The 15,553-nt window shown below is 44.5% G+C and overlaps 1 protein-coding gene across 2 annotated transcripts in view; it reads right to left on the bottom strand.

The window, feature by feature from the left end:
- The window catches only part of LOC126145661 (vascular endothelial growth factor A-A-like), a 165,708-nt gene extending 150,943 nt beyond the window's left edge, over window positions 1-14,765 (bottom strand). For both annotated transcript variants that reach the window (XM_049915573.1, XM_049915574.1), the window contains exon 1: window positions 14,577-14,765. In XM_049915573.1, the coding sequence (XP_049771530.1) occupies window positions 14,577-14,678 (102 nt within the window). In that variant the 5' untranslated portion in view covers window positions 14,679-14,765. The remainder of the gene's footprint in view (window positions 1-14,576) is intronic.
- Between the last annotated feature and the right edge of the window lie 788 nt (window positions 14,766-15,553).

Here is a 15,553-nt window from a genome sequence, read left to right as displayed (position 1 = left end):
CTGTTAACGGACGACAATGCCCGCTCACACAGGACAGCTGAGGTGTCGGACACACTCGAAAGCGAAGATATTGAACGCCTGCTTACTCCCCGGGCCTAAACCCTATAGTGCATGCCTGGGACATACCCCCCTCTGAACTGTGCAGGACCTGATAACCGCCTTGAGAGAGATGCCCGAGAAGGGGATGTTCCTTACTGAGAGTCTATATCGATCTCTATTGTTGGGAGTCTGACCTGTGTCAAACAAGTTATTTACGTCTTACAGTGCTTTTCTATGTTTTTCGTTATAAACCTGCCACTCCACCTCTATTACGTATTTAGTGTCTCAAGCCGCCCAGTAATGCCTGTGATTGTTCCTGTCCAACAATATCTCCGTTCGTTAGCAACTGTCAAGCAGTATACAATAACGTAGCAGCTACAGTAGGACATGAGCCAGCTGTGTAGGAGGAGCTGCATCTCCAAAGTCACTGTGGATAAATAATGTTACTTATAAGCGATAACGTCCGTCATTTGGAAGCCGCTTCTTTATACGATGTTGTTTGGCCGAAATGACACTGTCACAACAGGGGGCGCAAATGGTTGCGGGCCGGGGGAATGCCTTATTCTCACAGGCAGGAGATAGGAACACGGGGTAGTGGGAGAACTGACTTTTCCGGGTAATTTCTTACACGGTATTTCTTTCTTCTATTTGGTTGGTGAGCTTTTGTGCTCCTGCTGTACCTGCGCCTTTGGCCGTGACCTATCTCGCGATTCGGCGTAGATGCCTCAGAATGGTTGGTGCGTCACGTCGTCCATGAACAGCCCTTTTCAATTTATCCCAGTCATGCTCGATAGGGTTCATGTCTGGAGAACATACTGGCCACTCTAGTCGAGCGATGTAGTTATTCCGAAGGACGTCATTTACAAGATGTACACGATAGGGGCGGGAATTGTTGTCCATGAAGACGAATGCCTCGCCAATACGCTGCCGATATGGTTGCATTATCGGTCGGAGGATGGCATTCACGTATCGTACAGCCGTTACGGCGCCTTCCGTGGCCACCGGCGGCTTATGTCCGCCTCACATCATGCCCCCCCCCCCCCTCTGCCCCTGAAACAGCAGAGAACCTCTACTTTGCTGCACTCGCTGAACAATGTGTCTAAGGCTTTCAGCCTGACCGTGTTGCCTCCAAACACGTCTCCGACGATTGTCTGGTTGAAGGCATACGTGACACTCATCGCTGAAGAGAACTTGATGCCAATCCTGAGCAGTCCATTTGGCCTGTTGTTGGGCCCATCTGTACACGCTGCATGGTGTCGTGGTTGCAAAGATGGACCTCGCCATGGACGTCGGGAGTGAAGGTGCGCATCATGCAGCCTAATGCGCACATTTTGAGTCGTAACACGACGAACTGTGGCTGTACGAAAAGCATTATTCAACATAGTGGCGTTGCTGTCAGGGTTCCTCCGAGCCATAATCCGTAGGTAGCGGTCATATATTGCAGTAGTAGCCCTTGGGCGGCCTAAGCGAGGCATGTCATCGACAATTCCCGTCTCTCTGTATCTCCTCCATGTCCGAACAACATCGCTTTGGTTCACTTAGAGACGCCATCCTTGTTGAAGCACGGCATCAGTTCCCTTGTTGAGAGCTCTTCCTGGTGGCACAAAGTAACAATGCGGACGCGATCGGACCGCGGTATTGACCGTCTAGGCATGGTTGAACTACAGGCAATACGAGCCGTGTACCTCCTTCCTGGTGGAATGACTGGACCTGATCGGCTGTCGGACCCCCTCCGTCTAATAGGCGCTGCTCATGCCTGGTTATTTACGTCCTTGGGTGGATTAAGTGACATCTCTGAATAGTCAAAGGGACTGTGTCTGTGATACAATATCCGCAGTCAACGTCTTTCTTCAGGAGTTCTGGGAACTGGGGTGACTTTTTTTGATGTGTGTAATATTTGTAGCTTTATGAAGGCTCATTCACATCGTCAGTTTAAGTGAACGTTATTGGTGCTCGAGATTTTCTGCTAATCTTTGCACCTTCACTATTGCTACTTATTTTGTTTTACGTTACCTGTTGTATATTTTTACATTAAATATATACTGCGTATTCTATATTATACTGCCAACATGTACACTTGTACTAATGTCACTTGCTTTGTTTTATGTTACAGAAACTGATTACTGTATTTCCCTATGTACAGCGACACTATACCCAAACTCAGGTCTATTTTTCATACACTGTAACACTAAATTTGGGAGACATTTATACCTGTGTCACCAATTACAAAAAACAATGAATTTAATAGTCACACCTGACAGCTATTTACTCTAACTAGCTACTCTCGAAACACAACATTCACATCTCCAAAGGAACGATATCAGTCGGAATGATGAGAGAAAACCGTTTCATTATTTTCTTTCATAATTATCGTGCTCGTAGTCGCTATGAACGCTCCAATAACTCCATAATTCTGCAAATATTAATTTTTATTTTATTTTCTCACTGTTTTACAATTTTGGCCCTAGGTACCTGGATACGCTAGTTACCTATTTTATCAGAATAGCAAACAAAATCATGGAAAGGTTTTTCCTCTCCATTCCGACTGTCATCTTTCCTATGGAGATGTGAGAGTTATGTTATGAGCGTAGCTAACCAACGTAAATGACTGTCATGTGTGTATATTAAATCTATTGTTTTCCGTAATCGGTAAAACACGTACACGTACAGAAGTCTCATAATTTTAGCGCTGCTGTGTGTTAAAAGTAGACCTGAGTGTGGTTATGGTGTTACTATACTGCTGGGACAAAAAGGTGAAGAGCGATCATTTTCTGTATGGTAAAAAGAGGCAAGTGACAGTAGCACAGGTGTACGGTTTTTTAATAACTCCACGGTGCCTGCGACTGTTAATTTTTTTTTACAATTTCGCACTCTTGTAAAATTTTGGCCTAGATTATGTTCAAGTGGCCTTTATGAGCACTGTTACGAACCGTACACTTATTACAGCGACACATTTGTCATCGGGTCAGTACACTTGCTTCTTTCGACAGCAAAACTACTTCATAAATGGGGCAAACTGCGAAGTGACAAATGTTGACGCCATTGGTGGGAGCGGACGAAGGGAGGGGGGATGTGCGATTACGCGGGTGGGGAAAAGGGGGAAGGAGGTGAGGAAAAAGGAGCAGGAGGAGGAGATCTTAATGTCGTGCAGACGACGAGATGACCACGGAGCAATAAGTCGATATAGACTAGGGCAGAGAAGGAAATCGGCTATGTCTTTTCAAAGTAATTATTCCGGTATCCGTCTTAAGGAAAGGTTTGCTATCTTTTGATTCAAAAAATCGATTTTTTAAAAAATTGCATTTTTGGATCAATAAAAGTGTTTAGAATCCACCCCTGAAACGGTTTTTCCGAATACGGAACGGAAATGATTGTTATTCGCGGTTGAACAAAAAAATGCCCCTGCCTGAAGTTGGCCTTTTTCACGCAACAGTTTTTTCGGGAATTTCGACTTTGTAGCTGCGAAAAATTATTCTATGTGCTTTCCCAAGGATCAAGTGATCAAGTTATCAAGGAGCTTACGACGTACTACGGCTTGGCAATCCGACGGCATTCCAATTCGGTGGAACAGATGAAGAAGGCAACTTGGGCAATGTATTTCCACAAGTGTTCGACGGATAACCACCCACAACACCAAAATTGTCCGGCTGGGGAAACTAGTTGGTGCAAGTGGCGCATTGCAGAGGCTACCGGACATCTGGACGAATATCAACACGACCAGCCGCTCTCCAAGAAAGTTCAAAAAGTGATTCATCCGATCTACGAGGCCCTTTCGGAGGACGAGTTATTGTACCGGTGCTTGGGAGGAAACACACAGAACTCAAATGAAAGTTTGAACGCGTGTGTTTGGAAGTTAGCCCCCAAGCATTTGCATTCTGGTGTGAAGACTGTGGAGATTGCGACTTTCCTGGCAGTGAGCAGCTTCAGTGAAGGGTATTCAGCAATTCTGAAGACCATGACAGCGATGGACGTCACCCTGGGACTCTATTTGACGCAGTTCGCCAAGCATTCGGACGACCGCCGGATTCAAACGGCCGAAAACTGCTTGTCACCGGCCGTACAAGCTGCTCTGGACCATCGCAGGATGGCCCAGATCGAGCAGAACGCCCTCTATGAGGAAGAGGAAGGACTAGTTTATGGACCCGGAATAGCAGATTGAACGTAAGTTGCATAATATTGCATTTATATGTAGTTAAAACTTCAAACGCGTTTTTCTCGAAATGACTTTTTTTTTATCGCGCGGTATGGTAACTTCACATCTACTGAATCCATTGGCATGATTCTTTGTTTCCGATGAAGGTAATTAAATTGTTTAGCACTTGTACCACTTTTATTCCGATCCATCAAAATCGATGAAAAAACTCTATTTTGTTTCAAATGGCCGCCATTTTGTTTCCTATGGTCCAAATAACTTAAGCGATGTACAATCCCTAAAGAATTTTATGTACTTCGCTAACGTCAACTCAATTTGGATTCCAGACTAGCCGACTGATCTGTGACATACCGCGCGTGGAGGTCTACATCAAAATTTTGTTTCGTTCCAACGGCACTTCCGCCTTTGCTCTTCGACATTTCCGGTCGAAAAAATTCCAGTTTGTAGAGGAAATACCAATAAACATTTGGACCAAATTTGACATTGATATCTATAACACATCCCGAGAAAACAAATTCTCAAAGAACATGCTTTTTTCGGGCCAAAGATAGTAAACCTTCCCTTAAGCATTAGGAAACCACATCGACTCTAAGACTAGTTAACTCGAATGGGAATTGAACCTCACTCCTCAAAATTTATCTTACCACTGCCCACCTTACTGGGCAGAACGAGGTACGGAGCTATGAAAGGGAATAGGTACTGGGGAAAGATGATGAAAAATTAAGACCCAAAATAAAAGACGCGATGCAAAGGTGGCACTGATGGAAGGGATAAACGATGGTCAGGCTCACCCATGTAAAGTTTTGTTTAATAACTCCATGCCTGCAACAGTAAGTTTTTATTTTACTTTCGTGTTATTGTTGAATTTCAGCCTTAGACAATTTTCAAGCACCTAGATACATTTTTATGTTTATAAAGTACATGTGTTGGCATATAGTGCAGTGTACAGAATTTGACAGAATTTCTTTGTAATATTACCCTCCACCAAACTGTCAGTATTTGCCATCGTGATCAAAGAGGTAAGAAATTTGCTCAAGTACTTGAAAACGGTATAGGCCAAAATTGTGCAACAGTACGAAAATAGAATAAAATATAACAATTGCCGGTATTACGGAGTTATGAAAAAAGTAACAGCGACAATGTACACAGGTACAAAGCAAGGTGGGTAGTGGTGAGACACTGGACCCGCATTTGGAGGAAGTGAGGTCCGTGCCCCTTCGAGATAACCGGCTTTAGAGACTGCAGTTCCCTTAAAACGCTTAAGCCTATTGCCGGAATAATTCCTCTGATAAGACACGGTCGATTTCCTCGTCTGTCCTCGTCCACCACATCCAGCAAGAGCTCAGTGTCCAATGACCTTTCCTCTCCTTTTCTCCCTTTTCCCCTGCGTAATAACACATTCTGCAAATTGTCCTATTTATTAAATGTTAGTATAGCGATTGTGAGAAGTTGGCAACCGACCGGATGGCGAATGTATCGCTCTAATAATGTAGAGTTTCTAACAGTGTGCATGCCGATACCAATTTTTGATCAAAAAGGCATGAGTGTAAACTGAAGGAAGATGGCAGTCACCCACTTTTTGCAATGGAAGAAGGAACTACTGCGCTATGAACCGCTAAAAACAGCCGTGACATCTATAGTTGGAGTCACGAACGACGACGGTAGAGTTTAGGCCTGTTCTGTGCGCCCAAGTCACGTATTCTCTGACAGCCAATGAGCGCTTAGAAGTGTTCCGAGCGCTCTGCTGTGAGTACCGTAGCTAATGCGAGCATTAAACGTGATAGTAGGGAGTTGTTAAGTGAATTTCGATTCCATTTGTTGCAAGTTGTCATCGCTGACTGTGGTGGCAAGTGATAAATTCTGCACAAACAAGCGAGTGACATAATTTGCAGGATAAACGCTTTCCTCAAGCGGAAAGCACGCGCAGGCGTTCTCGATTCCCGCGCCCTCGTTCCCGGGTTCGATTCCCGGCGGGGTCAGGGATTTTCTCTGGGTGTCGTGTGATGTCCTTAGGTTAGTTAGGTTTAAGTAGTTCTAAGTTCTAGGGGACTGATGACCATACATGTTAAGTCCCGTAGTGCTCAGAGCCAGCCACGCGCATGCGTGTACCGCAACTGTCGCTTGGAGTCGTCAACAATGCAATCACAGTCCGTGCCTCGACATGCGCGAACCGCCATCGTTCGTGCATCGTCTGTAGAATGGAAAGAAAAGACTGTATTGGCTCTGAGTGATCGGAAGATCGGATAAGAAGCCCGAAATGTATACTGAGAAAATAAGGTGCAAGAAGTGGGTGATTGCCATCTTCCTTCAGTTGCTTAGTCGTTTAAATGCGTTCAACGTTTCGTGAGGAATGTTACTTGGAACAGATCATCTCGGCCTTTAGGTGTAGTAGCACTTATGCACCGTTCAGGAATTTGATAGTGAAAAGAATAAACAGAGACCGACGTCCAATTTTGTTTGGGTTAACACTAGATACACATTCCAGAAACTAAACTGCAAGTATCAGCCGAATCGGCAGAGAAAATGCTCCTGACGACTCTTTGGAGAGACACCTGGGTGATCCAGAACTCGACCAACAAACTTTCATTAGTTGTTCAGGAATACTTTCTGAGTATTTTGGTATAAGAGACCCATTGTCTCCGGCTGCTCGTTACACAATTATAGCATTTCGTTTGGTTTCTTGCCGTAATTAACTTCGTATTTATATTGCACAGAAATAGTGCCCAACAGTGGAAATGTTGACGTTAATTTGTGTGTCAAGTTGTCTTGTTTCTGTTCGCTCATGGTACATGTTGTTGACTACAGTAATGCCGAAACTTCCAGACAGATTAAAACTATGTGCTGGACCGAGACTCGAACTCGGTATCTTTGCCTTTCACAGGCAAGCGGTCTACCGACTGAGCTCCCGAAGCAGAACTCACGAACTGAAGCTAGGAGACGAGGTACTGGCGGAAGTAAATCTGTGAGGACGGGTCGTGAGTAGTGCTTTGTCAGCCCTGCCGGTAAATGACTTGCCCGCGAAAGGTAAAGGCCCCGCCTTCGAGTTTCGGACGGGCACATAGTTTTAACCTGCACACTCGACTGGCAGAGTGTAAATCTCATTCTGGAAACAGTAACGCCCTCTTTAACTCGTTGCCCTCAAGTTTGCATTTAGTAGTGCTCGGTTTAGTGTAGGGTTTTGTTTTCCGGCAGTGTCAGTTGTGTGTTAATAGTGATACACACAGATAGGCAACTTGTGTACGGGCTCAGTGAATGCAATGGGGAGCGGGACAACAGTGCTACGCTGAGCTGTTGCCACACCGACGGCAACCACATAGTTAAGCATTTCAAGGCTGTCAAGATTGCGGTAACAAACCGAATAAATCGCAGTTACACTATTGCTCTGTAACGAGCCGCCGGTGACGTGGATCGTTTATACCAACATACTCAGAAGTTTGTCGGTGGAGTTCTGTTTCATCCTCTTATACTTGGTGGCACACGAAGAACAGACCGCGAGTCCTAGACAACACACTGTCGCCCGCCAATTGTCATCTGTTGTTTCCAAGCTGTTGCGGCTACGGTTTGCTTTGTTAGTTCGAAAGTCGTTGCGACTTGGTTGACACGTGTGAAGCAAATGTCTCAGCGAAATTTATGCTCTTCCAGAAAGAATTCGCAGTAATGGAGGCGTGCATGTCTACCGGTTCCTTTAAGGAAACGCGGAACATTTTTGCAAACAAGTTTCCTGGCGTTGCAATACCAACGAGATTTGGTGACAAAGTGCCGTGCTACAGGGTAAAAAAAATAAAATAAAATAAAAAGAAAAAATATTAGAGAAAGAATGATCCAGAGTCCAAAGAAGTCGACGCGAACTGTCACACCAAGTGAACATTTCGCGTAGGTCTTGATAGCGCGTTTTACATCATATAGGGATGAAGCTCTACAAAATGGCATGTATTCAAGAAGTGATAACGCAAAACGTGTGAAATACTATGTCAAACAATTGAGAGTGGAATGTTGGATTCGCCCGCATCTCGTGGTCGTGCGGTAGCGTTCTCGCTTCCCACGCCCGGGTTCCCGGGTTCGATTCCCGGCGGGGTCAGGGATTTTCTCTGCCTCGTGATGGCTGGGTGTTGTGTGCTATCCTTAGGTTAGTTAGGTTTAAGTAGTTCTAAGTTCTAGGGGACTCATGACCATAGATGTTAAGTCCCATAGTGCTCAGAGCCATTTGAACCATTTGAACCAATGTTGGATTCGCTGCTGTAGTGATGAAGCCTGGTTCCATCCGACAGGACACGTGAACTCCCGGAACACCAGGTACTGGTCAACAAACAATCCCTGTACCAGCAGTCGGCAACTGGCGGACCGCGGTCCAGGTCCGAACCGCGATGGATCAAAAACTGGCCTGCCAAAAATATTTTGAACGTATAAATTATGTACTTAAATTATTTAAAAAAAATGCTTTTCTGTAGATAACACTTCGTTTGGACGTATTTAGTAGTGTACGATTAACTTCCGAATAATTAGAATTCTTAATGGTTAGTTTTGGGTAGATTAAATACATAGTAGCTAAGCAGGAGAGTGTGCTGAAGAGCGGGGACGGAAGGGAGCAAGCTGGTCGGCCGGCGCAGCATGTTATGTCGATCCACATAAAAGATCTGAACAAACGAATGCAACACAAGAATTTTAATTAATGAACAAGAAAATTTTATAAATCGATTTCACACTCTGGCAACCTCTGAAACCTATATTAAATCAGAGAAAGCACATTCATTTAAACACAATTTTTTATGCTCGTTCAAATGGTTCAAATGGCTCTGAGCACTATGGGACTTAACTTCTGAGGTCATCAGTCCCCTACTTAAACCTAACTAACCTAAGGACATCACGCACATCCATGCCCGAGGCAGGATTCGAACCTGCGACCGTAGCGGTCGCGCGGTTCCAGACTGTAGCGCCTAGAACCGCTCGGCCACTCTGGCCGGCTTTATGCTCGTAACTCGAATGATAGCTTGAAGTTACTTTATGAAACTTCAGTCGAGTTCACTCGACGACAGTGGATCTTTGACAAATAAGCGCCTCCTTCGCAATGCGGCTCCGTTGCGGTGCGACTCCTTTGGTGTGCGACAGCATGTATCTTACACGGAAGTAGCTCCTTTGCGATGCGTCGGCAGGTGCTGTGTGCCGGGCGCTGGTATTTTTTATAAAGAACGAACTTCTGCTGTGATATGAACCTTAAGAAGCGTAAAGTTGCTAATGAAAATTGGAGTTTTTTGCTAAGTGGATTGAACATACGCTGACTGATAGGCCTGCAGCTGTTCCAATTAGCCTCACATCCCACAGAACTGCCGCACTTGTTAAAAGTGTCGATTTAAAACGACACTGTCAAACAACTCATCAGCAGTTCCATAAAAATTTTGCTGTGGGCGATGAAGCTCGTCAAGAAATACACGAGGTATATCTAGCTTCTCACAAATAAACCACGGCCTTCCTAGCTCGCTCTATGAGCGAGCAAGAAAAATCTCCAGAAGCTGCGATACGTGTGTGTTGGACGATTAATAAACACCAGAAACCATTTTCAGACTCTGATGTACTAAAAAAGCGTATTCGGAAGCGACCGTGGCACTTTTTGAAGAGAAATAGGACGTTGTTGCCACAGTCCGAGGGATTGCATTGTAATCAAGAAGTAATACAAGAAGAACGGAAATTTTGGCTGCTGACAATAAAAGTAGTTCGAACTTCTGCAGAAGGAGCCTTGCTACGCCACAGCACTAGATAGATCATGCGACGCCGTTGATGAAGAACAAATGTCCATTTTCGTGTGAGTTTTGGATATTGAAAGCAAAGAATTTAGAGAAGAACAGCTAACAATTTTGCCGTTGAAAGGCAAGACTGGCGGAGAAGATTTATTCAAGACGTTTTATGACTTAGGAAACAATAGTTATAATAAAATGGTCACTCTTTTAACTAAAGAGGCCCCAGCGATAATCAGCAAAGAAGAAGGACTACTAAAGAGAATCAAAGATAAGAATGGTGGGCTATTATCTTATCAGTGCATAATTCATCAGGCATCCCTTTGTGGAAAACTTAGTCTGGCTCTGAAAGAAGTAATGGGCAGATTGATCAAGTTGATTAATTTTATGAGGTCCCGTTCTTCTCTTCAGCGGAGACAGTTCAAAAAGTTTCTTTCTGAGGCTAATAAAAGAAAATGTAACGTCCTTAGAAAACTAGAAGAACCGAGAAACCATTTGGAGTTCCTAGCAAAGCAACGCAGTACGCTACTTGTGGCTTTCTTGAAAGAGATTCTGAAACATTTAAATGCGCTGAATACCGCGCTACAAGGAAGTGGGAAATTAATATGTGATTCGACAAAAGTGTCTCCTCTTTCCGTCGCAAGTTGGATATCTTTGAATATAAAAGTAATTCTGAAACAGACATTTCAGTATTCTCAAATTTTATGTCAAATCTTAAGAAGAAAGTTTCCAAGACTTTTTGGAGACAGAGAAGCTGTCGCAGTTCTTAAAATCGCCTTTTGAAGTTTCTTCAGTGGCAGAATGGACGGATGTGGCTACGAAGTTGTTCTGCCTTTCAAAGCCTTACTCCAAATGGAGATAACAGACTCGCAGGAAGACATTTCCTTGCAAACTTATAACCACATCCCCTGAAGAATTTTGAAGTAGGCATGTCCCAGAAAAATAAGAACATTGCAAAAACATTAGCCATATACCTGAATGCTTCGTTTGGCTCCACATTTACTTACGAAATTCCAGTTCCCAAAATGGATTTTTTGAAGAAAAAGTATCGCTCAAGATTAACGGCCGCCCACCTTGAAGCCACCGTTCGCATACGCTGCTCCCAACGTGAACCTGAATTTAAGAAACTGGCTCAACATCGCACATGTAATTTCTCCCATTGATTTTTTAATACAAATATGCCTATGTGTTGTATTTCATACTTTGTGAGTGAAAATTAAAATAAAAAACGTGTTCGGAATATGAGGTTTTTCTTCTGGACATCGATAAAAATTTTCAAAAGTATCCGGACTCCATCTACAATTTCCGACCCCTTCCCTATACGATTAACGAACGTCTTCACGGTGAAAAAATCGGAGTGTTTTGTGCCTTGTCAACTACAATGATCGTGGGTCCCATATTTTTTGAAACAGCAGTAAACTCTGCTATGTACGAGGCGTGTTTTTTGAGTAAGTACCGTTTTGAAATTAAAAAAAGACGTGCTAAGATATTTCAATAATTTTAATTTTCCGTGAAAGCTTGTAACTTAATCTACGCACTGACGCCATTACAGTCTGATTCTTCCTTGTTTACGTTGTGTACTGAGTGTTTAAGATGCCTCCAATAATCGTGAGTCCCGCCGACTGTGAAGTACGGGCTGTCATAAGATTTCTTAGTGCTAAAGGTCTAAAAGTGATCGATATTCATCGTGAGATCTGTGCAGTTTACGGAGAAAACATTATGAGAGATGGAATGGTAAGAAAGTGGGTGAGAGCATTTAAAGATGGCCGCACAAATGTGCATGATGAACAACGGAGTGGGCGTCCTTCGGTCGTTAATAAAAGTTTGGTGCAGGAAGTGGACAATAAGGTGAGAGAAAACAGACGCTTTACGATTTTCTCCTTGCGGGATAACTTTCCAAATGTTTCTCGTAGTGTTTTGTATGGCATTGTGACCGAGCACTTGAATTATAGAAAATTGTGCGCACGTTGGGTACCGAAAATGTTGACGGATGTGCACAAAACCAAACGTTTAGACAGTGCATTGACTTTCCTTGAGCGGTACCACAACGGCGGTGATGATTTCTTAAGCCAAATTTTTACGGGCGATGAAACATGGGTGGCCTACGTCACAGCAGAATCATAGCAACAGTCCATGGAAGTTGAGGAAGGGCATCGTTTTGCTGCAAGACAATGCCCATCCGCATGTGGCGAATCAGACCAAAGATCTCATCACATCTTTTCGATGGGAAACTCTAGATCATACTCCGTACAGCCCCGATCTTGCGTTCAATGACTACCATCTGTTCCTGCACTTGAAGAAACACCTAGGCGGTCAGCGTCTTCAAGACGATGACGAAGTCAAAACAGTGGTGCAGTGGTTAACAATTCAGGGGGCAGACTTCTATGTGGAGGGTATTCAAAAACTAGTACAACGTTATGACAAGTGGCTCAATATTGACGGAAATTATATAGAAAAGTAGATTAAGGTACAGGCTTTCACGTAAAAATAAAATTTTTGAGATATCTTAGCACGTCCAACACGCCTCGTATATGAGAATCTTTGAGGAATTTTACGCACAGTTGCCGCCCCCCCCCCCCCTCCCCACTCTTCCTCCCCGCGCCGCACCAATGAACATGCGTATGGCGTATGCTGTGGTTCAACAAAATGATGCGACCTGTCAACTTTACGCGAGTCAGCCTTGCGAATTGATTCGTGCGTAACTGGCAAGCCGTGTGTATTTAAGGGCCTGTTTCTCTACATCTACATGTCTCCATCTACATGGATACTCTGCACATCACATTTAAGTGCCTGGCAGATTCTCTATTATTCCAATCTCGTATAGCGCGCGGAAGGAATGAACACCTATATCTTTCCGTACGAGCTCTGATTTCCCTTATTTTATCTTGATGATCGTTCCTCCCTATGTAGGTCGGTGTCAACAAAACATTTTTGCATTCGGAGGAGAAAGTTGGTGATTGGAGTTTCGTGAGAAGATTCCGTCGAAACAAAAAACGCCTTTCTTTTAATGATGTCCAGCCCATATCCCGTATCATTTCTGTAACATTCTCACCCATATTTCGCGATAATACAAAACGTGCTGCCTTTCTTTGAACTTTTTCTATGTACTCCGTCAGTCCCATCTGGTAAGCATCCCACACCGCCCAATAGTATTCTAAAAGAGGACGGACAAGCGTAGCGTAGGCAGTCTCCTTAGTAGACCAGTTACATTTTCTAAGTGTCCTGCCAATAAAACGCAGTCTTTGGTTAGCCTTTCCCACAACATTTTCTGTGTGTTCCTTCCAATTTAAGTTGTTCGTAATTGTAATACCTAAGTATTTAGTTGAATTTATGGCTTTTAGATTAGACTGATTTATCATGTAACCGAAGTTTAACGAGTTCCTCTTAGCACTCATGTGGATGACCTCACACTTTTCGTTATTTAGGGTCAACTGCCACTTTTCGCACCATTCAGATTTTTTTTTTTTCTAAATCGTTTTGCAGTTTGTTTTGGTCTTCTGATGACTTTATTAGTCGATAAACGATAGCGTCATCTGAAAACAACCGAAGACAGCTGCTCAGATTGTCTCCCAAATCGTTAATATAGATAAGGAACAGCAATGGGCTTATAACACTACCTTGGGGAACGCCAGAAATCACTTCTGTTTTAATCGATAACTTTCCGTCAATTACTACGAACTGTGTCCTCTCTGATAGGAAATCACAAATCCAGTCACATAACTGAGACGATATTCCATAAGCACGTAATTTCACTATGAGCCCGCTTGAGTGGTACAGTGTCAAAAGCCTTCCGGAAATGCAGAAATACGGAATCGATCTGAAATCACATGTCAATAGCACTCAACACTTCATGAGAATAAAGAGCTAGTTCTGTTTCACAAGAACGATGTTTTCAAAATCCATGTTGACTGTGTGTCAGTAGACCGTTTCCTTCGAGGTAATTCATAGAGCTCGAACACAAAATGGCTCTGAGCACTATGGGACTCAACATCTTAGGTCATAAGTCCCCTAGAACTTAGAACTACTTAAACCTAACTAACCTAAGGACATCGCACACACCCATGCCCGAGGCAGGATTCGAACCTGCGACCGTAGCAATCCCGCGGTTCCGGACTGCAGCGCCAGAACCGCTAGACCACCGCGGCCGGCGCTCGAACACAATATATGTTATAAAATCCTGGTGCATGTCGACGTTAACGATATGGGCCTGTAATTTAGTGGATTACTCCTACTAACTTTCTTGATTATTGGTGTGACCTGTGCAACTTTCCAGTCTTTGGGTACGGATCTTTCGTCGAGCGAACGGATGTATATGATTGTTAAGTATGGAGCTAATGCATCAGCAACTCCGAAAGGAACCTAATTGGTATACAGTCTGGACCAGAAGACTTGCTTTTATTAAGTGATTTAAGTTGCTTCACTACTCCGAGGATATTTACTTCTACGTTACTCATGTTGGCAGCTGCTCTCGAATCGAATTCTGGAATATTTACTTCGTCTTCTTTTGTGAAGGCATTTCGGAAGGGTGTGTTTAGTAACTCTGCTTTGGCAGCACTGTCTTCGATAATATCTCCATTGCTATCGTGCAGAGAAGGCATTTTTCGTGCGCCACCCTGTATAAACCGGCAAGCACGCTGGGTATCGTACTCCCTTACCTTGCTCCGATGAGAGTCCTTTCTGTGCAAGTGTCCGGACGGCGAGACGGCGACCGTCAGTATGTGGAGCAGCAAGAGCAGCGGCAGGGCAGAGGACGACATGGCGACGCCGACAGTGGAGGTGTGACGGTGAGGTGTGGCGCGGGCACCGGTGCAGGTTGAGCGTGTGAGGCGGCGCGCGCGAGTGACTGCCCCGGGAAGCGGAAGGCGGCGACGCTGGGCGCTGGGCGCTGTCGCAGGAAGCGAGCGCGCGCCGCAGGAAAGACGCCGAGGCCAGAACTGCCCGCTGCTGCGGTCGCGGCTCCTCGGCAATCTTCCGGCCTCGGCGGGACCGTCCTCGGCGCTCCCCTCACACATCAAATCATCGATAGGCTAAGTCGAAAACTTCACGATATCGATCACTTTCGTCTCCTAGAACCAAACCGAATCGTCTGTTCCCTTGGTTATTGGTAGAATACGACGGGCGTTCAACCAAACAGGGCAGCACAGCAACTCTATTTCGAATTGATGGGACAACCTCCGCTTAATAAATTGGAAGTTCGCCTACCTACTGTAAACTGGAAGCAAGTGTGGTCAAATATCAATAACAGTGTTCTGTCGTCCGATGTGTCTGCTTCGTGGTACAAACTTGTTAACAACACGCTGCCCAGCAATCAGCGTTTAGCCGATATTTAGCTTCTCGCCTCCCCCAATTGTGGCAGGTGTGGCGTGCCTGACACCAGAGAACACCGCCTGCAGGTTCATGATGTTTCCGGTGTGTGGAGGATTTGCCAGTCAATGATAGCTCTCATCACTCGAACTACGCCGGCCCACGTTTCTGTTGACAGTGCCATTGTACCGGATTTTAAATATTTCCCACGTGCAAAACACAATACTGCTGTGTGGTTGTTGGGCCATACTGTCTACGCCCTCATCGATCGCCAAATCCACGATCGACTCGCCTTTTTGACTTACATTTGGGAACAATATTCTAAGAT

The sequence above is a fragment of the Schistocerca cancellata genome, chromosome 2 (assembly GCF_023864275.1).
Source record: "Schistocerca cancellata isolate TAMUIC-IGC-003103 chromosome 2, iqSchCanc2.1, whole genome shotgun sequence".
Lineage (NCBI taxonomy): Eukaryota > Metazoa > Arthropoda > Insecta > Orthoptera > Acrididae > Schistocerca > Schistocerca cancellata.
The sequence above is the reverse complement of the archived record's forward strand: the minus strand, read 5'-3'. Positions and strand labels throughout refer to the sequence as shown.